The sequence below is a fragment of the Pseudopodoces humilis genome, chromosome 10 (genome assembly GCF_049639895.1).
Source record: "Pseudopodoces humilis isolate 2021_Gansu_Grassland_sample_001 chromosome 10, ASM4963989v1, whole genome shotgun sequence".
NCBI lineage: Eukaryota > Metazoa > Chordata > Aves > Passeriformes > Paridae > Pseudopodoces > Pseudopodoces humilis.
In genome coordinates this window covers 10,268,732-10,294,701 of record NC_142209.1, presented here as the reverse complement: position 1 = coordinate 10,294,701, position 25,970 = coordinate 10,268,732, and the positions used below count along the sequence as shown (strand labels likewise).

General features: G+C 44.2%; 1 protein-coding gene across 4 annotated transcripts in view; it reads right to left on the bottom strand.

Moving 5' to 3' along the window:
* The window catches only part of NR5A2 (nuclear receptor subfamily 5 group A member 2), an 88,371-nt gene extending 64,398 nt beyond the window's left edge, over nucleotides 1-23,973 (bottom strand). The window contains exons 1-5 of one of the 4 annotated variants that reach the window (XM_005520908.3): nucleotides 23,687-23,973; nucleotides 13,604-13,741; nucleotides 11,136-11,254; nucleotides 9,756-9,897; nucleotides 6,467-7,113 (exon numbers count right to left, since the gene is read on the bottom strand). In XM_005520908.3, the coding sequence (XP_005520965.1) occupies nucleotides 6,467-7,113; nucleotides 9,756-9,897; nucleotides 11,136-11,254; nucleotides 13,604-13,741; nucleotides 23,687-23,750 (1,110 nt within the window). In that variant the 5' untranslated portion in view covers nucleotides 23,751-23,973. Of the gene's footprint in view, nucleotides 1-6,466; nucleotides 7,114-9,755; nucleotides 9,898-11,135; nucleotides 11,255-12,222; nucleotides 12,293-12,400; nucleotides 12,474-13,603; nucleotides 13,742-23,686 lie in introns of those variants that run through there. The other 3 variants (XM_014250881.2, XM_014250882.2, XM_014250883.2) reach the window with 3 other exon arrangements.
* Nucleotides 23,974-25,970: the final 1,997 nt, after the last annotated feature.

Below are 25,970 nucleotides of genomic sequence, written 5' to 3'. Positions count from 1 at the left end.
TGGTTATACAAAATAACATAATTTGCAGATGGAAAACCAGCTCTTTTCGGGATTTATTTTTTGGGGGGGGCAAAAACTTGCAAAAAACTGGAGATCTTTGCAAGCGAAGATCTGTCATTCTGACAATAAAAATGTGACCTTACTAAGTGAAATCAGGAAATATATCTGATTTTTCCAAGACAATGGAATTGTTTAATTTTCAATGTGTAAAGCTCTCCATCATTTGGCAAAACGATCGGGCCTTCACAGCAGAAAATTGCAGCTAAAAATTGTCTGAAAATACAACAGACTGTCAACATGGCTGAGCATTCCCTGTTCAGTTTCTTAATGCAGCAGTTATTGTAGAAGTTAACTTTAACGTCCCTTTGGAACACTCACAGCATGCAAGATCTAAAGAGTGCTGTTTTTTCATCTTGCCCTACAGCAATGTGATGTGCATTTACTAACACACCCAAGTAATCTTTCTATGTCACTGCTGGCAATTGTCAAATTGGAAGCTTACAGTTTGAAGGAAAACAATTAAACTGTAATATTAAACTTCTGTTTTGTGAAACCAATACCTCAAACTCAGATTAACTCAGTGTCTGCTTCAGTACTTGTAGCAAGAGGGGCTGTGGCTATGTGATTCCTTGTGTCCATATGTCAGGCTATTTATTACATCTCTACGTAGGGGCTAGCAGCTTTTTGAATTGTTACTTGCTCAAATTTTCTCTGTAAGTAACAAAACTTTGTTACTTCACCACGGCTGTTCACAGTGACGTGGGTAAATTTGCTGGTGAATGGGGGCAGGTGCATTCAGGTGCAGAAGTGGCAGTAGTTCCAAAAAAACCTATAAGGAACATGGTTCTTAGTCACAGCATGATGCTTAACTGGGTATTAGATAGAAAATTACTAAATCCAGAGAGACTAAACTCAGTCTCCTGCTATCAGGGGTAATAACATCCTACACCAGAGTGAAACTAAAGTACCAGCTCTGACATGGAAGGGCATAATAAAATGTCATCTTTCTCTTTATGCCTAAAACACATGCCAGCACTGAACAAACTGTTTAGAAAGGCTGCTAAATCACAATTTATGCCTGGATGCTGAAATACAGTGTTTAGTCACAGCCTTTGTCCAGACAAGAGCCAGAAGATCATATGAAGTTTATTCTAAAAATGTGTTCCACGTTTTTAAGTGTTTGAGGAATAATTTTCTTAGATTCAGATACACTGAAGCCAGACTAAAAATCAGCAGTTACACCTAACAACATATTAACTAATCTGATTGCTGATATCAAGTGTAGTCCTGCACCCCAGTTTCTGGCAGCTTCCCTGACTGAAAGAACACTGCAGAAATTTTATTTCATCAGCTATGTGAGTTGCATTTCCTGTCCTGATAAACACACACTACAAAGTCCAAAAGTACTTCAAGTTATCAAATTGCACTTGATTACTTAAGTCTTACTAATATATCAACCTTTCATCATTTAGAAAATTTTTAAGGTATTTCAGTGCTGATCTTCTTCTCAAAAAACCCACCAAAACCCAAAAAACAAAACAAAAAACCCCCCAAAAAACAGACAACAAAAACCCCAAACAAAAAGCCCCAACCAACCAACCAAAAAAACCAAAAGAAAGCCCACCAAAAAACCAGCAAAACCCAAACCTATTGTTTTGCTATTCTGTGCTAATTCCATTAATAATTGGATTTCTTTACTGTAATTCCTTATTTTCTATGCATTTCTTGATAATTAGCTACATATGGACTGAAATTTGAAATTAAACTGGTATATAGAGTATTACATGATTACATTATGATCTATCAAAATGGATTACACAGAAGAAATTAAGAGTTTCCAGGAGTTCTGTTAATCCTATTCACATTAAGTTTGCACTTACAGAAGTAAGTTGAAACACTGATAATATAGTTGCACTTCTGGGGAATATGTAACCCAAAGCTAAGCCTTTGTTAGTTTATGAGCTTCAAAAATATCTGTGATAAAATGTACAGTTCAAGTTCTATAGACAGGTTCCTTTGGAGATATGTAATTAAACCATAGTTTCTTTGAAGGCCACAGCTAATGTAAGCATGAGCAAATTTATACTTAGAGCAAGAAATCTGGCTCGGGACTGATACAGACTGATATCAATGAATAGTCTAAATTCACAAACTCAGTGAATAATTGTAGGATGAGCTTCTTTACCATGAAATGCACTGGTTCTTCCTGAAATCATTCACTACAAGGTTTGTGCTCACATGGTACTTTGACCTATGACATCCTTACTAAAATAGCCAAATGAGGCAAGGTAGTTTTTTTTGTGAGTCACCATTCTTTTAGTGCCTTTTTTGTAACTATTAACATATAGTAGATTTTTTCTGATTCTCAGCCAGAAGAAAGTATCCTGAGGATTGTTCTACAATGCAAGTCCTGTGTTTCTCCTGCTCCAGACAGAGAATGCTTTCTTTTATGGGTTCAGGAATAGTTAGCTCTGGAAGCAGTCTTTGAATTTTCCCTGATGTGGGTTGATGAGGAAAGACCAGTCCAGAGAAGCTGTCTGTATCCTTCCTTGAGGCCAGGCAGCCTTTGGACCCTAGAAACTCTTGCAATATTTTCTTTTTAGCTTTGTACAAAGACCTTTCACCTGACTAAGACAGCTGGTGACAAATCTAGCATCCCCAGGGCATTCCTGAGTTTTCTTAGCTGAGGATAAGATCGATATATCTTACTTTTATATTTACTGAGCTTTCAACAACTCCAGAATAGCAAACGAAGGCCCTCATTACTATTATTATTATGATTACTATTACTATTATTACCATTATTATTAATTACTATTACTGTTACTATTGCTATTGCTATTTGTATTACTATTACATTATCCTGAGTCTCTTGGGATGTTACCTCTGTATTATTTCATCTGTGTATAAAGAACCAAATAACAATATATCTCATTATGGATAAAAAAGTAATGCCGAACATCAACACCCAGAATTTATCACTTAATTATTCCTTGTGAAGTATTCTGACTTCACAAGACATATAGGGATATTTGAGATTTTAGCAGGTGTTAAATTTCAAATTTACTGGATTGTAATTGGCTGCTTTGGATCTTACTCTGACATTATTATTAATCTTGACTAGTTATCTTCTTTATTTTTTCCATTAGTTTCTGATATCGCACATGAAGATGACAGGATCTGCTCCTCAGCAAGTGTGAACATTACCCTTAAATTACATACTCAAATCCATACACAGGTCATATTCAAATGCAGTGCCATGCTGTGGGTAGTTCTATGCAGTCAATATTTTTCCCTTTTACATCCTTAAATGTGTAACACATTCCAAAAGAGGCAATGAAAATTTGTAGATCAACAAGTGAGAATATTATGATAAGCTTAAACTGGTAAAAGCTTCAGAAAATAAAGTTTTAAAACAGATTTTCTTCATTTGAGATTTCATAAAAAAAAAACCTAATCTGCAGTCAAAAAGAAAGAAATAAAGAAAACCTAAAAGCTGTAGCTCAGTGGTGGGTTTTTGTTATTATCTCTATGGTAAATGTGGCCTAAACCACTGATGGACTGAATTTTTTATCATATCTTTCCCCTGAATTCTGCTAACTACAAATCTCTAAATTTAGCAGAAAGGAAAAAGATTGCTCCTTTATATTAATTGAAGAGACAAGAGTGTAAGACAAAATTTAGAATGCAGTGAAAAGATACAGTAAATAATTGTAAACTTTCTGCCTGTAACTCACAGCCAGTTGTGTGAGACATCGCTCATCACAACAAAGCCCAGATGAATTGCACATAAACCACATTTATAATTTTGTACTATTTAATTATTTGAGTAATTTAAAATATTAGTCCCAGAGATCTGCAAATGCACCTGTCTTATCTGAAAGTCATCTCAATATTCAGCTGTTGAGACAGGTAGGAATATGAGTAAAATATCTTTTTGAGCAAATACATACTTCTCAGCTGTGGATAGATAGGGAACAAAGCTAGCTGTTCTGAAAATCTAATTGCATCTTTATCACAATTGCCTCCCATTCCTTCTGCATTTAAAATGTGTCATATCCTTAGGTGGCTTTTTTTTTACCCTCTCCCACAGGTACTCATGTCCTGTGGAGCAATCTGAAATAGATGCTTTTGCTACCTTGATCAGAAGAACCTGAAATCATGGATGGATAGAAGGGAGATACATTCAGGAAAGGTTTGGAAATCTGTTGTTTAATATTGTTCTTGTCCTCTCAACTGAAAAGAGAAATGTTGTTACTCAGTGATGATAAAAAACTAGGGTCTGATCTAGCATGCTTTTGAAATTGAAAAGCTTTAAATTCTTAGCATTGTGTATAATCTGGTCCCTAAATTTTGGATGTGGATGGATTTCTGAATTATTGTTCTGGAATGCTGTGCAATTTTGTTGATCTTGTCCGGATTAAAAAAATTATCTGGCCATGCCAGAAGATAAGAAACTGTCTGACCTCAAAGCTTCCATGATACAAAGGGTACAAGCACTAAGGTGAAAGCAATGCCTTCTTACAAATATGTGAAAATCAGTTCATAAGCCAAAGGTTCTATGTAGCAAACTTTTAGATATATGTATTTCCAGAAGTCTGTGTGTACATAGTAATGTATAATACATCCAGAACCAGGAGAAGTTGGTCAGCATTTTTATAAACAAATTTCTGCATCTTTTGTGTCCATACTAGTAAACACAGGTTGGTTGAAGAATATAATCCAGGCTGAGGTTGGAGGTGAAGGCCATTTTTAAAACTGTTCCCAGAATAGCATGTCGAATACTTATAAAATTTGTCACTTTAATCATAAATGTAATTTTCGGGCAGATTTTTGGCAAACTTCAAAATTTTTACACTGAAAGGTATATGAAAGACAGTAATTTTTAACTCTAGAGTACTTTACTCTAGACTAAAGTGTATGGATAGAAAGATCTGGTCTCAGATAATTACCACATAGTCTATTGGAAATATAACATGTTCTCAATTTCAAAATTTAAATGATTTAAAATGAGTAGTGTGACTTATAGCTGACTACAAAATTGTATACAACTGAGATAGCAAATGTGACAGTCTTTTCCTCTCTTTAATGCATTTTGGTTTTCCTCTCTGAGTAGACTTCCTCTCTTCTTTCTCTTTGAATAGACTAAGCTTTCAATGACTCCTGCAATAATTCTCACAAAAAAATGTAGAGAAGCTGGAGTTGCATATACAGCATATATAGCTTGCTTTTCTTGTAATCTGGCTTTATGTTATGTGTCCACGTCCTTATGGTCATGACAGACATACTGTTGCAGCAAGCTCTTTGAGTGCAGCTTTTCAATGGATCTCCCTTTTGTGCTCTTAACTCATGTAGATTCAATTCTTAGTGAAATCCTACAGTAATTTTTATATTTGGAAGCTGAGTTATATTCTCTTAGCTTGAAAGTAGTCAGAAATTATGGGTGGTCACAAAACTTTACAGATTTCGGTAGCAAATACTCATGGCAAAACCATCTCTCTATAGCAGACATAGTAACTAGCAATTTAACAGGGAAATTCAGAAGTGAGTTGAGTTCACCATCTTGAGGGTTTTTTTGAGACTGAAGGTTATTCTTTCCAGAGCTAATTTCTGTATCAAGACAGTGGTTAAAAACTGCAGTTCATATCTATTATCTGATCTCAAAATTCTGGCTTGAAATTTCAGATTTGAAATTTCAGACCCACTCATAACAGACCACAAAGTTGCTTTAACAATAAGTCTGAAAAATGTAAATGGGGAAATTTCTGTCCACCAGAAAGCAGTGCATGATGATTTCCTTAGTGCTCCAGCAAAATATAAGAGCCTAGATGTCATTGTAGCAGCCTAGACTAAAGGAATCCCCCATGTATCAGTGGTGATCAGAACCAAAAGGAGTCCTTGAGGTATCTGCTTCCTCCTTGCTTTCTGTTCTGTGTATATCCTGCTTAGGTTTCAGTCTGTGTGGTTAATTAGACACACAGGAATGCATAAAATAATATCCCATTGAGAATATTCCAAATATGAACTTACATAATGTGTGAAGGGAGATGGACAGAAATGGCATTCCCCCATATGCTAAATAAGGTAATGAAATAATTACATAAATCAATGTGGAATGGTGTAACAGGTGTACTTACAACCCTGAGTACAAGCCAGAGAGTGAGCTATGCTGACAGGGAAGGAGTAGAATTATGTGAGGCCCTATGGATGTTAACAATAGTTGTGATAAATAGAGAAAAGCTGAACTGAATATTGAATCTCTTTGCTACAGCACATTACAGGCTCCAGTAGAAGTCATCAGCAAGTTTCTCCTTTTAATAGTCTGCCTACTTCAAGCCAAATAAATAAAGAATGAGGTGCTTGGGGGGAAGAAAACAAAACCCATGCTTTCCTGCTTGAAGTACAAGATTGTAAGAAATAGTATTTTTTTCTTGGCTGAATTATAATACATAAAATTTTTACCTACCTTAAGTTCTCTAAAGAAGATGCTACTCCTAGCCCACTCAACAATGGAGAAGAGAGTTTGGTCAGCCATTTTGCACATAAGCCCGAATGTGTTGAGCTTCTCATGTTTGCTTCTGTTGGCTTGCTCCTGCTGCAGATACGCCATGATTTTAGCTTGGACTTGCGGCTCATCAGGCTCGCATTTCAGGAGTTCCAATATCAGATGTGGGATACTTGCTGGTGAGCTTGTTTGATAACTATCCATGTATGAGTAGCCCATTATTGACTCTGGTGAGCTAGTGTAAGGGTCAGGGTACTCGGACTTGATAGCACGGCTTGGAAAATGGCCATAGGTTTGGTAGCCTTGCAAACTGCCGTGGGGTGGCATTGTCATGCTGATGGGAGAAGTCACAAAGGGACTCCTGTCATAGTCTGTAGGAGGCAAGGCAGTATGGTTCAGAGGTAGGCCTTTAGAAGCTGAATGGATGTTCTGGATTGCAGAGGATATTGTCAGGTCGGTTGGCATTGCTTGGATCACCTGAGTCATGGCCTCCAGTTTCAGTCCATTTGCTCGGATAAGAGCTTTCTTCTGCTGCTTCAATGCCCTGTCTCTCTTGTACATTGGTCCAAACTTGTTTCGACCGCCACGCATTCGGTCAGCTCGCACAGCTGTCATGGGAAAGGAGGAAGTAAATCATTATTAACGCTTGGAATTAACATTCTTAATCAAGCATATATTAGGAAAGAGCAGAAATGTGAAAATGTAAAAATGTAAGTATTTTTTTTTTCCCCAAATTCAGAGTTGCACTTTTATTCCTAAGGAAAGTATTTATTTTGACTTAACAAATGTCACTTTTTTCTAGTGATTTAAATGTCACATGCATATATTACTAGCAAAGAAGGACTTTTCTGTACATTGATTAGGACACGGGGACAAACACAATGGATGGCTACAGGAATTTCACACCTGCTATGGGATCATGTGGAAATCTCAGTGTACATATGGGTCTATATCAAGCTACTATGTCATTAAGAAACAAGGGCTGAAGTCCAGAATTTGTCTGAGATGTATCCAGCAGACCACATTGTCTCATTATAGTCATTCCATTACTGCCTTCCACCACAGAAAACATCTGAAATGTAAATTGTGAAATGTTCAGTAGTCACAAAGAGGAATACATTTCTCTTGGCAAAAAGGAAGCATTTCCTTTTGACTATTCTATCCAAGTTGGTGTAAAACTTTGAGATTTCTAGTTAGCTGAGTTCTGTGGAAATGTTTAGCTGCAGTTGGAATGTGTGTAGAGAAAGCTGTCAGCTTGCTGCCTTCTACATGGCAAATAGAAGTGAAACAGAAACTGTTGACACTGTTCTGGCTCATAATATCTCTGGAATTAGAAATAATTAAAACAAATCCTACTCAACAGCTGCCTTGGGAGTCATACTGGTGGTCTCTGTCACCGCAGTGTCTGTCACCATGGGATATATGTAGTGGACTATTGAAGACTTTCACCAAGCCCACCTTGCCCAATGGCAATTAGACTGAAAGAGGAACCTTTGACAGCCTGGTGACACATTGAGACTGCTGAGATTGCTGGAGGTTAAGTTCTTGAGCTTTTTATCTTAGGGATTAGTAGGACATTAAAAATTTATTATGAATGCTAGATACGCATAATACTGTACCTTATCGTAAGGACTTTAATGTTTAATGATTTTTTTGGTCCATGGTAATTTATGAACTAGACTTTTAAGGCCGTATGTATCACTATCAGGGAAATACACATATAAATGTCACAAGTATTTACAATTAAGAAAACATGTTCTTCTAATTTTCTAAACAGCGAAAAAGAAGTTGAATTTGTAGGAAAAATGAGCTGTCAATATTACTGCTGAATGTTGACTTTAAACCAAATGCATGAAATTAATTACATCACTAGTAAATGTAATTAATTTTAAATCTGTATACACAGTATCCTCACAGGTACTCTGCAATTAAAAACCATGAGCCAAATTGGATTAGCAAGTGCTTTTGTATAAGTACTACTTAAATTTAAGGTGAACTTTGTGTAATGACAGAAGACAAAATTTGGTCTTGTATCATTGTCAGCAAGTGAGGGGAGTTAAAAGAAAGTATTTTATCCTTCTTCTTCTTAATGCCAAAAAAGACAAAAGGATTCCACATGTCCTGTAATTGTATTATTTGAATTTGGAAGCACATGCAATGATGCAAGATGTTTAGTTAGATGTTTAGCAGTGTGTCAGTGCTAGTTCAGTTTTGTGGGAAAATACAACACTATTGAATCAGCCAAACTGCAGGAGGCTGATGTTTCTGTTTATCTGCATTTATATGAACAGCTTCCCTTTGCCAGAGCTTGGTGACTGGCTCTTATCCTTTCTGGTTCCCTTCATGGCTTGTAGTTTTCCCACTTGGCCTGATTTTTTCTGGTTAAGCATCTAGGGCAAATGTCGTTTCATACAGTTGTAACAGTAAGGAATTTAGGAGCTTGTCCTTGGTCAAGGAAAAAATGTCATCTGCTCCAAAATCTGAATTTTAAGATTTTATATATCAAAGTTAGAATGAACCATTTATGATTCACAAATTCAAGTTGATTCTATTTTTGCATTTGGTTATCTTAAAGGTATTGTACACTTTTTATTGTTCTCTGTAGATGAGAAAGTGAACTGAAGTCAAAAAGTGTATTTTAACACGCTTTATCTTCTTTCAATTGCAATAGCCTTGCAGGTGTAGCATCACAAAAAATATTGGACACAACTTCAGAGATTATTTGGTTCCTAATCTCAAAGGCAAGTCAGTGTGAGAAAAACCCTTATCTGTTTCTTTGTATTCTTGTTGTCAGAAGAACATACATAAAAAAACCAAACCCAAAACAATCCTAGATAAAATACAAATAAAATCAGATCACTCTCCATAGCAAAAGAATAATTTTTTTTCTAATTTGGACACTTGTTACAAATTTTATGTTTTATCTAAATTAAGTATTTTTTAAAAGCTGCAAAACTATTCAATCTACATCCAGGAATTCACAAACTTTAAAAGCCTAAAATATCAAGCTATATAGTTACATGACAAAATGGATTAAGATTTTGACTGGTTTCTAAATGGTAGTGATCTACCATTTACTTATTAGACATTTTTTATAAAGCAACAATTTCACTGACCATACAAAGTAACCTTTTATTATAACTTCAAAGCCATAGCTATATAACTTTTAAATATAAAATACTGTGCATTAATATCTTATCCTATAATTTCATAGTATAGTTGAAGATACCAGCAAGACTATAGCTCTTACCTTCCAATTTCATTCCAACACTTAGACATTTTTGAAATCGACAGTAAGGACATCGTTTTCGCTGTGTTTTGTCAATCTGGCAATTCTGATTTTCTATACATGTGTACCTTTTGTTATTCTGGACTGTTCGCTTAAAGAATCCCTGTATGATAGACACAAAAATTAGCCTGTTTTGCTTGAACGTGTGTTTCAGCATTTTATGGAAATCATTGTAAGATAATTTTCAGATAAATTTCAGATGCCATTCAAGCACTTACAAAGTTACATAGTTTATTTAAAGTTAGTCAGCTGAACCCAGGAGAAAGCCACTAGATTCCAGAGGACATTTTCTTGTGTTAGTGCTATGCTTTATAGACTTGATGTCAAAGCTTGCTGAGACTTTAGCAAGGCTGTAGCCTTCTGTGCTTCTAACACTGGTGGCAGAAATAGTGACACTGACTGCTTCCTTTTGTATTCTTTAATCATTGCAGAATTATTAAAGTCTTCCTTTTAAAGTAGTTTTACATGAAATAAGCAGGAATGTTGTTGCAAAGATAAGAAAAGTACAGAGTTCCTCTGGCTATCTTACTTCCTAATGGGGCATGCTGGAGGCATAGTAAGTGCTTGTCATTCACTTCTCGTTGCTTATTTTTTTAATAAAAATATAGTGGACTAAGTTAATTTTTCCATGCAACTAAGTGTTTTAAATGGTATTATTCTGGCAAAGGAGCTTCACTTACAGTGCACTGCTTAAATAACAGTAAAAAAACCTTCAAAAATTTTTACATGAAAAATCTAACTTGTCATAAATTCACAATTACTTAAACCTTATAGCACGACAGAATAATACAGGTATATTCATCTTTCTATATGTTAATTGGTTACTTGACTTTGTGTGTCAAGTGAACTCTGAAAGTTACAGTTTGCATGAAAAAAATGCATGGTCATTATAATCACATAAATCTACATTGCAATACTGAAGGATGAAACTAAAAATCTTAAGAAAGCTGTATTAGATTTTGCAAAGCTAATCTGCATGAAGGATAATCTTCCTACTTTATCCTCCAGAAAAAGTAATATAAATCAACTAAAACCAATATTTAGCACAGTTAGCAATGAAAGTTGTTCTCAGAACTACATCATGACAGCAAAATTCTAAAAAACAATGACAAAACTGAAATGCCAAATAGTCCAAGTTGTTTGCATTTGTGCAGATCTCTCAGAGACTTCTACGTCCTAAAGCTTTTTGATGGTTAATTATTTTATGTGAATGTATTAAGAAACATATAAAAAAAGAACCAAAATATTATACATCTGGTTTATTTAATGAGAACTTTTTTCTGCTTATATTTGAAACATTTTTGCTGTACTTGTGTTTTTATGTAGTAATTAGCACAGAACCTTGCAGCTTTCACAGGTGAGAAGTCCATAATGGTACCCAGACACTTTGTCTCCACAGACTGGACACAGCTCTTCAAGGTCTTCATCGTAAGAGTAATTCACCATTTTAAACTGAGACACTAGGAGAAAGAAGAAATAGCATATTCAATTAGAATTTACATTACTAACTCAAATTTCTCATCTAGAGAGGAAACTTACTTAAACAAGCACACCACTGAAAACAGGGAGAAAAAAAGTTTTATTTAAAAAGACAAATTGCATGAAGACATGCAACTTCCCATCATCATCAAATCTGCATGGTACTTAGCAAGTGTAATAAAACGCATCAGCATCTATGTTTTAATTTTCTAAATGTTTATACTTATAGATCACCTTTAGCCTAGTCCTTATTTTATGGAATCACAAACTTAAAGAATTAATTTAATCCGAAAATGATCAGGGGCAAGCTTTTAAAAAGCTGAACGAAAATATTGTCACTTCTATATTGAAAGTAATTATTTTCCCTTAAAGTTTTCTTTCAATATCAGCCCGCAAATTTTTACCTAGACTAAACCCGTATCTCACAGACCCAGCACTTTTGCACCGTGTGAAATCCAAGTTAGTTACTCGCAAAACCACTTAAAACGACGTCCTCCCAAGCCCGTCGTGTCGGGCAGACCGCCACCCCTGCGGGCCAGGGAGAGCGCTGCGTGCCGGCACCCCCGGCTGTCGCAGCCAGCAGCTCCGGGGCCACGGGGGAGACGCTTTTCAGCTGTGCCCGTGTCGGCAGAGGGACACGAACCGGGACCGCCGTGCTCAAGGGTCTGCCCGGCCGGCAGACCCGGCGTCCCCCGCTACCGGGGCTGGCGTGAAACCTGCACGCCGGGGCCGCCTGAAGTTTCTGCCGCTCGGGGAAAAGGCGGGGAGGAGCCGGCGGTCAGGAGAGAACGGGGTGCTAAAATATGCGGAATGAAAGCACGGAGCGTGCCCACTCGAGCGGGGCTCCCCCACAAGGAGCGCAGTCAGCCTGCGGTTACTCCTAAGAAACCCTGCTGCTCAGTGCAGGGCCGGTTTCCTTCCCGTTTAGCCCTGCCGCTAAACCTCCGACCTGTTAGGCAAGCACTGTGGCAGCGGAGGACTCCGGAACAAGGCGAGACGCGTTGGGCATCGCCGCTGGACTCCTTAGGATGTTGCCTCTTTGTCTTTAACTCTGCGGCTGCCACTGTTCGGGTGCACCGGGGCGGTCAGACTCCGCCCGAAGCCCCCGGCCCGGCCGCTCGGCTTACCAAGGCAAGGGGTTTCACCCCGGCGCTCGAGGGAGCTCCCGGGGAGCGCGGGGACATTATCCCGCCGTCACACTGCCGCCAAAACGTTTCCTGAGCCTCCTCGGCACGGCCGGGGATCGCCGCCTGTCAGCGGCGTGGGGCGGACACGGGGCGGCCGCAGGCGGAGGAGGAGGAGGGCCCGGCCCTCCCCTCTGCTCCCGCGGTCGCGGCTCCTGTGTCCGGCGCTGCGACGAAGTTTCCCTCCCCGTAGGAGAACGTGGGAAAGCAGGGGTTTTCCGAGAACCGCGCCCTTGCACGGAACCTCCTCCACAGGAGACGAACGGGGCTGTCAGGTTGCCCCCAGCACCGCCGAAGCCCCCAGCCCACCCTGCCCTACTTTCCAGCAGGCTCCCTAGAGGAGAGGGGATAATTTCTAAAGAGCAGCCGGGATGGGAGTTTCTTCCCCGGGAAAGTCGCGCCGGGCGTGGCGGGCAAACCGGGTTGCCGGCTCCAAGGCAGGGAGCCGACCCTCGGCGGGGTCTGCACCGCCTCTCTCCGCGCACCACGCCGGCCCCGAGTGAGGAACAGTTCGGTCCCGCCACCCCACATAAATGTTTCCAGCGCCATCCCAGCTCGGACATCTCTCTGCCTTGCTGGGTACTCCGCAAATCCGCCATGGAGTCAGAGCTCTCTCCTACGGAGTTTCGCGACACCGCCGCTGCCACCTGCACGGTACCTGTGGGTGCCACACCCGTGGGACAGAGCCCTCGGGTCCCGTTTCGGGACGGTGTGTGACACGCGGGGTGGTCGCCAGAACTTCCGCACGTAACTTCACCTGCCATAAACGTCGAGGCAGTTTTGCGTGGAACGGGGATTAGACCGAGATCCCCTGGATCTGCAGCGAGGCCGGGCAGCGTCCGACGAGACGCCTGCACCCCCGGGTACGCTTGCGCCGGGGGGATGCTTGGCGGCTCCTCGGCCCCGTTAGCACCTTCTGAGCGGGGCCTTGTCACCTCGGCCCTGGCACCCCGGCCCCCGGTACCCGCTCGAGCCACTCTGAAAGCTGGCCCGCGAAGGCAAGGGCTCGACGGGGCGTGGAGCGAGCGGTGACGGGACAGGTCGCAAGCAAATGCCGCAAACTTTTTTGGTAGGAGGAAGGGGCGCTTTGCCGAGGGAAACCCGAGCGTGCGCGGAGGGGGAGCGCCCTGCGTCTTCCCCCCTTACCTTGCATGTTTTCCGGCATCTGCCCCTGTTCCCCATTCGACCGAGCGAGTCCGAGGGCCTCCGTTTCCACTTTGGGTAGCATGACAAGGCGGCTGCGGGCCGGGCTGGGGGCTCCGTGTCCGTCCGCGACACCAGCACCTGGACACGGCAGCACAGATTTAGCTGGAGCAAGGGGCACTCGGCGGCTGCTGCCTCTTCCCCCTCTTCCTGTTTTTCCCTCCCTCTGCTCCACGCCAGCCCTTGCCCAGCTGCAGCGGGAGCACCGAGCGGCCCCGGCCGCCGGGAGGAGCCGCCGGGTGCCCTCGGCTAGGGGAGCCGCGGAGCGGTAGTCGGGAAGCAGGCGGCGGGGAGCGGAGGAGAGAGAAGGTGGAGGAGGAAGACCGGGGGTGCCGGGGAGGAAGGAGAAACCCCGGGAGCCCGCAGCAGCTCCGCCCGGGGTTCAGCACGGCGGCAGCCCGGCTCCCCGATCCATGCGTAGCGGCACAGCGCACAGGAGCACTCTGCCGCCGCTGGTGCTGCTGGACAGGGTTCCCACCCCCGTCCCCCTCCTCCTCCTCCTCCTTCCCCTCCCCCTCCTCCTCCCCCTTTTCCCCCTGGTACAAGTGCGGAGGTGCCGAGTCGGGACCTCTAGCCCCGGACCGGCGGGGAGGCGCTCCCGGAGCCCGGGGGCTGCAGGGAGCGAGGTCCCTGGCGAAGGGGGGCCCCGACACCGTCGCTGCAGCCAATAAGACAGAGGCGGGATGAGCAACACCCCCAGCGCGCACACACGCACGGAGCACACACAGTGGCCCAGCGCAGTCACCCCCTACCCGGTTCTTAAACGGGGCTGCCGTGTGAGGGTCTGGGCTGTTGCCTTCCCTCCCTGCCCCAGCGGAGCCCGACGGGCCACAAGCCTCGCTAAGCTCCTTCAGCGGCCGTGCCTCTTTGCTAGTGGGCAGCCACGCTGTCTCTCCTGGGGCCGGTGGGGCAATGCCTCAGCCCGGCCAGCAGCGGCTGCGAGGACCCCGGCCCTCGCCTTCCCTCTGGGCGGCCGGGGGTGGACGGCGGAAACCCCTGTCCTTGCAGCCGCGTTACCTCCGCGCAGCCCTGGAGTCTGAAACAAGCAAGCGGGAACAGCGTTGGAGCTCGCTGTACCTACTCAGGCTTTTTGGGTATCCATTCCATAAACTTCTTGGGAAATCGCTCAGTGCCAGTTGCATCGTTTGCACAAAAGCCAAAGCCCTGGCAGAGCCATCGCTTAAGCTCCTATTCCCCGGCTTACAGTGCAGCAAGCGGCACTATTTTCCAAAATTGTCCCAAAGAACTCGTTTCTCGCAAGTGTGTGCCTCAGCTGCGAGAGCCGAGCGGTCCCGCGGCGCAGAGTTGCGGGGGCTCCGGGGACGACTGGGTGCCGGCAGCCCGGCGAGTGGGGCCGGAGGTCTGCCTGCCTTCGTTGGCCTTTACGCCTCTCTCTCCGGCAGGGTCCGGGGGGTTCCACGCCGTTCCTACCACGCCGCGTAGGTTTGGTGGTGTGGGATGAGTGATATATTTGCACCTTGGAAAGCATCCGAGACTCTTGTCCGAGCCCTCGGTTTCCCGTACTCCCCTGACTCTTTAATATATAGTATAAAATGTTGTATATATTAAGAGCTGAAAACGTTCGGAGGGGAAAACTGTTTCCTTTGGAAAGTGGGGCACGGAAGTGTTGCATCGCGGAGTATTGCATTTCCCATCGGCTGGGAGAGCGATAGTGAAAACTGGCGGTAGCTGGAACTTATTCAGTAATGCTGATGATCGCAGGTGAGCCCGCGCTGAGACAAGCGCTCCACATGCAGAAAGCGGACTCGACTGTGCTCTTAACTTTTTGCATCCGGTAGCTGGGAGACCTTTGCTAACTCAACGCAGATTCCTAGCCAACCCAACACCAGCACCGCCGGAGTAAAAAGTTTTTTCCCTTCTCTGTGCAGCGTTTGATATTTGGGGGATGGATCCAACGCTCAGAGAGGCCCGGACCTCTCTGTCTCCTTCCATTCTCACCTTTCGCCATTCCCCTTCGGGCAGGAGCGCTAGCGGGAGAACGATTCCAACACGTTATTTCTCAAGTTATGATTTCACAATTAAACAGGTCGTCTGCGAATAAGTTTTAGGACAGCAATACGGCAAGATGCGGGAGTGAGAAGCTCGATGGCTAAGACGGGTTGACTGGAAACCATCTAGAGAGAAGGACCCCGTTTCTAGGCAGAAGCAGCTCGGGTTGAGACCCTGTCTTGGCCCTTGGGAAGTTATTCCCAGGTGCATTAGTTACAAACAATCCCTCTGTAAGGCGCCACCGTGTAGCATCGCCTTGCGCTGAGCCCAGGCGGCTCAACACTGACGGCGACAACAGCACAGCACCGATTCCGCTCCCTCCCCCGGGCGCCCGCTGTGAGGGCTGCGGATCGGGGGTCTCCGCGGCGCGGAGGGACCGCGGCCCTCCGGCCTTGTGAGCCTGCGGCCGGGCCGCCTGGGCCCGACGGGCGGCCAGAGCACTTCGGGGGCGGCTCGCACACGAGCGGCGCCTCCTCGCAGCTCTTCCCCGCAGGAGAAGAGTCGTCAGAACACAGCTCCAAGCACATTTACAGCAGACCATCAGGACACCTGCAGACCTGGGTCCTGCAGCCCGCTGGGCTTCATCGGGGACAACCGGTCCCTTCTCTCCTGCTCGCCGCAGGTCACGGCGCTTGGCGACGCCCCGACGGGCGCTCCGTGCTGCCACTCTCGTTACTGCTGCACCGGGGAGGCAGCCGCGTTTTGGGGAAAAGCCGGGAAAGGAAACACCGCATCCGGACAGGGCAGGCGAAACCAGCCCGAGCGCTGCCGGGGTGAGGCGGGCTGCGGCCCCCGCTGGCACCTCGGCCAAGTGCCCCAGCAGGCGGGTGGCCCGGGCAGGGCCGGCTCTCCCTGGACAACACACCCCCGCGGGCACGGCCTCAGCACCGGCCCCCAGGCTCTTCACTCCTACTCGGGGGCTTAATGTCATTCTGCCAGGGAATTGTTTGGATTGAGTTCCGAGTGTACGTGGCAAAATCACTCTGCAAGCTATCGCTATGGATGAAAATACTTTGGAGTGGTTATTACACATCCACATTTCTCCGAAGTAACAGTTTAGGGCAGTACGTATTATAAATGATACCTGGTCCCTTGTGGCTACATGTAATTTAACATGGAGTTCTAGCTCTCATGATTGCCTTGAGCAACCTTAATTACCCTTTCTTCTAGCTTCTAGTCTCTTCTCCATTCCTTACCAAGTTCTCCAAACTTTTTCTTTTTTTTTTTTTTTTTTTTTTAATGCGATTTCTCTCCTGAGTTTGCCTGTCTTGTTCTGACTTTGCCTGAAGGTCTTGATTGACGTGTGTAATTATAATTATAAAAGATGATGGCTCGGGGAGCTTCCAGCAGCCTTGATTAGTATAAGAGCAAGACTTAGAATACTTTATACTTCCCTATTTAAATGTATGTACATTGACATTAAAAAAACCCTCACTCTCTAATGTTAAATAATCTGAAGATTTTCCACCTCTTTGTTTCCAGGGTAGAGGCTTCTGTGTGATGATATTTCAAGGCAAGCTCCAATTGCTTACAGCTTCCAAGAAGCTACAGAACCTAAGCAAATTTCAAAGACTTTTTCCCTAAGCAGAGGTATTTCCAACTTGGAGTGGTCTGCTCGATGAGAAACAAATAGCATGCTCTCTTCGAGCTTGGTGTCGAAAGGTGTCTCGGAGAAGGTTTGATTTACCTTCCCAGCAAAGCAGCGAAAGTGCGTTTTGTTGGTGGGGTGGGGTGGGGTGGAGCGGGGAGGGGGGAAGGTACATGTTGAAGAAAATCTTCCCAGAAGCAAATGAGCGGAGGACTGAAACTCTTCCACTGGGGAATCTAAATCCAAAACCGATCAAAAAGACTTAAATTGAAGTATTTAAGGAGAGAAATCCGCATCCTGCCTCCCTTTCTCTCCCGCTGAACATTCCCGTTTGCCACCAGCGCGGACCCACTCTCAGCCATCAGTCAATGAAAGCAGTGACTTCAGCCAGGCTCGGGGAGGGAGTCAGCATCACGCATCCTGTCCTCGGCACAGCGACTCAGCCTCGGGCACAGGCTGTCACTGCCACGGGCACGCAGTGGCGCTGCCCCGGGAAGCGCCCCGGAGAACGCAGCGTGCGGCAGGCACGGGATCCCTGTGCAGCTGGGAAAGTTCAGAACGCGATTTTGCTGCTTTACCTCACACACCTGTCACGCCCAGTTTTACGAGACTATTTGCACCAGGAAAAATATAGTCAAATATAGCTCTCCTCTCCTCTCCTCTCCTCTCCTCTCCTCTCCTCTCCTCTCCTCTCCTCTCCTCTCCTCTCCTCTCCTCTCCTCTCCTCTCCTCTCCTCTCCTCTCCTCTCCTCTCCTCTCCTCGAGTCTCCTCGAGTCTCCTCTCCTCTCCTCGAGTCTCCTCGAGTCTCCTCGAGTCTCCTCTCCTCGAGTCTCCTCGAGTCTCCTCTCCTCGAGTCTCCTCTCCTCGAGTCTCCTCGAGTCTCCTCTCCTCGAGTCTCCTCTCCTCTCCTCGAGTCTCCTCTCCTCGAGTCTCCTCTCCTCTCCTCGAGTCTCCTCTCCTCGAGTCTCCTCGAGTCTCCTTCTCATATTCAGATCACCTCTACAGTACAAAGGACAGAGTACCTCAAAACCTTCCAAACTCCGTAGCCAACGGTCTTCTCTCATCATTTTGCCGAGGCGATATGGCATTCAATTTCTAGGGATTCATTAAATGGAGATTGCTAGTGCCTCCAACTCAGGCTTTGGGAAAGAAACTGTCCCCTCTAGAAAGAAAAAACAAAGCAACAAACAACCCAGAACAAAAATCCCTAATTTACAAAATCAATCTACCCCAAACACAAAAACACACTTCCCCTCATATTTTTGGTTTGTTTGTTTGTGTTTTTTGTTTGGTTTGTTTTTGATTCACTGTCGGCAAAACAGAGCGGATGCCTCAGACTGAAAGTAGTAAGGTTTTGTAGTAAAACGCACGCCACAAAGGATCACGTCTGTGTTTGTTGCCTTTCTTTTATGCAACTAATCATTCATTTTTGCTTTACGGAGACGTCGTTCCTCTCTGGTCTGGCATAGAGAAGAGAGCCAATTCCAAACGGTCAGTTATTGACCGAGAGGCTGTTTTTCAAGCTCGGCCAAGCTCCTGCTGCCCGCCGGAATGCACTGCTCTGTTATGAGCACCTGGCAGCAGCGTGATGCAGAATGACAAGAGACTCCGGAGAGAGGAGTGAGCAGGGCCAAGTGGGAGGCAAAGCATCGCTCTGATTGCCTTTCTTTTATTGGTAAGTGAGTCATCAGTGAGGTGTCGTAACTGCGTCCCGCCGCCGTCTGCTCCGTCCCGTCCGGGTCGGGACGCGGGGCCTCGCCGTGCCCCCGTGAGCATTGCCCGCTCGGGGTGCGCTCCCTCCGGCGGGGCGGCCCCCACGCGTGTGGGCAGGGACGGCCGGGCACTTCTTGCTGCAAGGCAGCTTTCCGATCGACTTTCTGCTGAACTAACTGGAAGGCGTGGAGGGGCTAAGGCATGCCTGGGCGCCTTTGGGGACGGGGTGCGCCGTGCCCAGAGTTGGCGTCAGGGCTTCCCTGGATCGCTCCCACCAGCAGCAAACGGGAGTCTTTTTGCTTCAGCCCTTAGAAAGATCCAGTTTTACAAGCAGGTACTCTGTTAGAAATTTCCCCCTCCCCTCCGGCCCCGAAATTACATTAATTCTGTACGGAAAACGCCTTCTAGTTCTGCACTGCCTGGACCTGTTGCCGCTAATGGCGCGACGGAGAACCGCGCTGGCTCTGCTCGCTGCTGTCTGCCGCGGGGGCCGCGGCTTCCCCCGCAGCCGGAGGCGGGGAGGCGAGTCCAGCAGCGGGGCTCCTTTCCGTGCCCGCCCGCCCAGGAGCGGAGCCCCTGCCCGCGGCGGACGAGGCACTGCCCGGACCATCCCGACGCTCCCCTCCGCCGCCGTCCCATCGCCCCCTCCCAACACTGATAACTACTTTCTGACGAGGCTACTTTGTTTCTGTCCCTGCCGCCCTTTTGGAGCCGAGTGTGGAACGTCTAGTTAAAAAGCTAGAGCTTAGTCTGGAAATAGAACTCCAAATATATTTGTATATACCGCAAGGCTCCTGTCAGGGCTGAGTGCCGGTCTCTGTATCATAAGAGATAATTGATTTCTATCCTGCACAGACAGGCTTAAAAATGAAATTTCTTTTGCTGAGGCAACTGACCTTGGTATGCTGGTGGAAAAAAGAGATGGTTTAGGTCTGCTTTTTCCCTCCCCTCATGTTTCAAAGCTTGGAAAACTTTATTTAAAAATAATTTTTATAGCTGATCTTTATAATGAAAAAAGTTCACGCTTGTACATATCTATCTGTCCCAAGATTTATCCATACATAATGTAAAATCATAAACTATGAAAAGATAAACTAGGCATAGTTTACCCTGAGAAATCTTTATAAGGATTCTGTACATGTGCATGTCTTTTCATTGCACATAAGAATGTATTAATATGTATTAATATATAAGGTTGCATATAGATATATATATATGTACTCATGTAAAATATGAGTAAACTCTAGGCATTAATAATGATCTGTCATGAGAAGTTTTAATGAGTTTCCCCACAAGACAGACACACACAACTCCTGAAGACAATTCTTCATTTTCACCCTATATATATAAGACAAGTTTGAGAGCTGACCTTTAAATTACCCACAAAGACAAGTAGCTTAAGGCATTTTGTCAGTAGTGGAGATCTCCCTCAGAAGACCACAGGCATAATCTTTCCTTTGCCTCATGTATTTTGGTATTGAAAATCAGACTAAGAGAAAAAATTAGATGTAAATGTAAATACTGCCCCTTTTGTAGGAAGCTCATTTGCAGTATAAGCAAATGAAGACATGAAAAGTGGGAAGGAAAATGATAAATGTAAAGAGTAACAGCAAAAGTCGACTGATACAGGAAAATAACCTATGGCATGTCTTACAGCCCTCACACAGCTGAAACTGTTCCGTTCTGTGAAAGTTATGCCTGCATAAATGCTGGCCAAAATCCTGATCCAAATTTTTAAAGATAGCATATGCTGTCTTTGTTAATCATATTAAAATGCTACTATTCCTATTACTACTAAACATAAAAACTAACTTCACCAAACTCATGAGCCCCGATTTTAATACTGTTAATTGCCTGAGGACATTCTACAAGCTGAAAAATGTCACAGTTGAAAACTACAAGTAGATTATTCTTCCTCTTATATAACCATTTTTTTATTAATTAAATAGTTATTTCTGTTAAATAATCATAGCTAATGCTTATAAAAATTGCATAGTGTCCCTGATGACACTAAGACAAGAGGCTGATTACAGGAAAAATAAAACTAGTCAAGTATCTTTGTATTGCTTCAGAATCTGATAGAAGAAAAAAATCATGGCACTTCCATAAAAACTTTTATAAGTTCATATGGTGTTCATTCATCTGGAAGATAGGATGTACTATTAAGGTTTTGTGAATTCTACTTGCCTCTTTGATCATATGACTGTAAACCTAAAAGCAGGTGTCAACAACCGGTAGTGCCCATTCACACTCCAGCTCCAGGCTGGTTGTGTTTGCTCTCCAAGGGAGAGATCCACTGCTATTTATATCAGTGGAGTCTGATTTGCATTCATGGGAGCTGGAAGATGCCTTCGTTGCTGGGAGGAAGCTGTGACATGCCAGTGGTTTATAGCAAAAACTAACTTATTGCCAGATGGGGGAATGTGCAGAGTGCATCCAGCAAAGCAGGTGCTCCCTTGACGAGGACAACTCAGCCTCTGTCGTGGGAAGCAGCAAGTGTCCCTGGCCTGAGGGGCTGCTGGCCTGAGCTGCAGAGGCTGTGACAGCCTCTCACAAGCCCACCCACTCTGCCTTGGCTAGAAAGAAAAAAGTGAAGGAGATGCCAGGCATGACTGGACAAAAGCAAAAATCTAGGGATAGGATTTACTCTTATGAGCACATGACCCTGCTGCTGACTGTACTGATACCCTGGGTGGACAGCTTTTTCTCCTAAAAAATCACTCCCCAGTGCAAATAAGAACAGAATCTGACTCCTTCCTATTTGGTTCCCCCAGCTGAGAGCAGAGGCCATCAGGTTGGTGCAGGTTCCAATTAACCCTTACAGGTATGTGGTGATCAGTTCCACAAGGCTGAGTTAGGTGAGCTTTTCAGGGAGCTTACCATGGGTTCTGGCTGAGTAGTGTCATGGAAGGACAGAATCCTTCCCCTGACTCAGAGTACAGGGGATTTTGGAAAGTTTCACAAGATTTAGGCCTGCTTATTTCTGGACCATGCGATGTGAATCTGTCTTGGTATATTTGTGACACAGCACAAGTATAAGTGGTATGGTGACGAGAGTCTCTGCTACTCTCTGTAGCAATCTGTTTTCTCATATCCACCTGATTTTGGGAATCAAGACCTGCCAGTCTTCTGAACCATGAAAATGGCATTTAATTGGTCTAAATATCCCAGGTGAGTGTCTTATATTCCCCTTCTCCTAGGGTTTTATCCTTTCACCTTAAGAAACCTTATCTGAGTGACCACTATTCAGATACATGAGATGAGTTATTTTACTATTTCTCAGGAGAGGGATCCAGAGGGTTCGTCTGTGCAAACCGGAAGGAGTAACACTTAAAGACCTGGAGGGCAAGCTGGACTTGCCACCTTTTCCCATATATTTCTGGGGGCAGAGCTGTGCAGAGGACCACCCCATACCTGTAGGGAAGCATGGAGACTCTGATGGGACATCTGGGTGAAACATGGTTGGGTCCAAGATGGGAGTCCTTCCTTGGGAGAAGCAGCAGCTCCACCCAGAAGATAAAGATCAGTTTGTTTGAGGCTATTTCCTGCAGCTGGTGCTGCACCCTCCATCATCATGGTCCCAAAGCTTCCCTGGATGGCAGGGTGCCCACATCACACCCAGCATCAGGGTGAACTGTGGTGACGCACTTTGGGGCAAGAGGAGGAAAGCGTGCCCTGATTCCACTTGTGGGCCAAAGATCCCTTCTTTCATCTCTGCCAGGAACTGCTGTGCTGAGCCACAACCTTGCAAAACCCTGGGCTGTGGAACTTGCAGTGCTGCTGTGCTGGCTTGTGAAGCACCTTCTGCTCCATGAAGGAGAGGCTTCCCTTGCTAAGCCTTCTGCAGCCCTGCTTGGCCCCAGTTTCAGCCTGGGGACAGCCTAGTGGGACAGGGGATGTTCGCCCTGGCAAAGACACCTTGCTCCAGGTGTGTGATGAGAGACAGAATGGCCTGAGACAGGAAATGTGTGGAGAAGGGCAGGGAGATGGTGGGGACATGCACCCACTGGGACTCAGCCACAGCCTGGGACAGCCTAGGACAAGCTGGGACAGCTGGCTGTGCAATGCCTTTTGTGCCTGCAAGCCAGAGCAACCTGTGCCTGATGGCTTTCTGAAAGGGAGTGGGTGCTGTTTCCGTATGCTACTGAAGGTATTCACTTCTTTGCTGCTCTGAAGTCTTAACTGACTTCTGTATTATCCAGCCCACTCCCACTGAATGACATACCTTAATTTTTAGCTGTAAGAAAGAATCTGCATTTGACAGAAACGACAGTATTACTGAAAAGACACAAAACCATTCCTGAGGTTTTCTTCAATATGAATTATCATGCCAGAAGCAATTTAAATCTAATTTTTGCAAATGTTTCTACATGCACACACACAATTTCACAGTTGTTATCAATCATAATAAAGATACTGTTAATTATTAAATAATAAATATTTGATAATTGCATCTCTAGAGAAAATTATTACTCTCTGGATTATCATCTTTTTTCTTATATTTTTACTATTATTTTTATTACTATTACTTTTCTTATATTTTTACTATTTTTTATTATATTTTCTAAGGTATTGTAAAATTGTTTCTAGCCTAAATATATGTGCAAATTAGTCATGGGCTCACCCAATTGTAGTGATTTTTTTCAGTTTGGATACCTACAAATCTAATATATTTATACAGAATCTTCAAAACAGTTAGAAAACTGTTACTTACCAGCAGATGTAAGTCCATGTTTTATAGATTCCTGTATGATGGCTGCGTGGGAACCAGAAGACATTGTTAGGTGTAAATATATCGTATCCTTGGGTACAAGGGGTACAGCATTGAGTACAGGAGAGGTGCAGCCTGTAAACTTTTCTGGCCTTGAGACCCAGGCTGTGATAGCCTTAAGTGAAAGTCAGAGTGATGAACAACAACAAAAAAAAAATTATCCAAGAATTCAGAAAGTAACGAGCATGTCTTTGAGTGGACTCTGTACTTTTTCCAGCATTAGTGACCTGCTGTAAACCATATATCCCATTTCATGATAGTCTCTAATCAGAAGAATTGCAACTTGTGATAGGTTTGGCACCATCACGTGATTTAGTACAGCTTGATAAGAGACCCTGTTATAAAGTGACAGCAAAAGAGATAAGAACTGTTGGCAGATAATGGCAGAGAAATGATTAACCTGGAGTGGAGAGGTGCTGTGAAGCCCAGAGAGGGGAAGGTTGTAAAGTTGTGGGGTCATAAGATCATACTGAGTGGATGAAAAGCCATACCAACATGAGCGTAATGTCTATAAACTCAGACTTGTGACCTGTCTTCTTGATGCCATCACCTCTTTGCACAGTGGACAGCAAGCATGGTCATTTTGGCTTCTGTAAACACTCTTTGGATGGCAAAACAATCAAGCACTAATTCCTTAAGGGAGGCTTCTGAATGTGCTGGGGATTCTACGTTCTGACTAACAGCACCAGCAAATCTCTGCTGATAGTTTGTCAGACAAAACCATTTTATTGCCCCAGTCCTCAGGCTGGAGAGTAGCTCCAGGTTGTAGCCATTTAGTTGAAAGCATATACTACTTTCTCGCTAAAGAGCTTTACAACATGGTTAAACATTGATATCCCAGGATTATGATATGTAGAGTATTGCATTCACCTCTAAGGCTGTGAAGCACAAACCCTACCCACAGCATGTCAAACAGCTGTCAAGTGTTTGGTTTTAAACAATTTTTTTACAAAAATGGGCAGCTATGCAGATGACTGGGTGATATTTCAGCTCAGCTGTGAGTGGGTCAGGTTCTGCTTCCACCCTGTCCAGAGGAAGGGCAGGGGCACACCAGCTCCCAAGCTGAGCACAGTGTGCCTTGGTCTGCAGTGCCACTGACAGTCTCTGCAGCTCCAGGCCAATAGATTAAGTCTGCATACTCTTTGTGAGATCAGACCCAAGCCTGAATACTCAGATGATATTTTATATTTCAGGTCTTTTGAAAAGAAGAATAGAGTGAAGCTGTTCCACTGTGGGCTAGGTTTGAAGTCTCTTGAAGTCAGAGTTTTTTTTTTCTCTTTAAACTTGCAGAGGGCTGTAAAGCAGTACATGCCTTTTTATATACTTTGTCATGGTGATACAGTGATACAGTGGCAAACAGATTACTTCATGCACAAAATGAACTGCTTCTGTTGGCTAGGATGAGAGTTTGAGAGCTGGTTTGAAAATGGGGCAGGTGTGGCAAACCAAGCAGTTGCTGGACCTTACAGCCAGGAAACCTGCATTATCACTTGGTCTGTGCAGTACTGCCCTCCTCTAGAGGCCCTGTTAGGAAGGAGGACAGGCTGTAGAGGGAAGGTCCGATTTCCCAAATTTTTATCTTCCTATTTGTCACTGGAAGAAATTAATTTACAAATCTGGTTTAACAGGTACTGTGAGTATTTTTTAAGGGTCGCTGATATTTTTTATCTGTTTAGACTGAGTGAAAGCTGGAAGCCAGCTTTTAAAACAGATTTAATATAAACCTAAGTAATTTGACTCTGTCTCTTTTAATTAATTTGGTTATCAAATAGATTTTCAACTCTATTCAGAAAAAGTGGAAAGAAATATTTATTCCATCAGAAAAGGCATGTCTTTGGGGGCTGGGGATAAAATAAATGAGAAATGCTGCAAATGATACTGTGGTTAGGAACTTTCCATTGTATCATCAGAGACATTGCTGGAGCACTGTTGGCCTGTCTTCAATAGTTTCTGTAAAGGAACCTGCCATATGTGGGGGAGAGAGATATTAAATCATAGGAAATATAAAGAAACTTCATGCATTTGGCTTCAGACATTGTAATTCCTTTCCTTTTTTGCATCAGTATCAAATGTCAGGGTCACTGAAAAATGTCCTATTTTTCCCTTTCTGATACTTTGTCTCCACGGACAGAAGAATGTCTGCCAGGTGCATAACCAGACAGTCTTTCTTTGCCTTTCTTTTTACCTAGTCCAGTGGGGGAAAAAAAGCTCCTAGGGAAACTCCAGG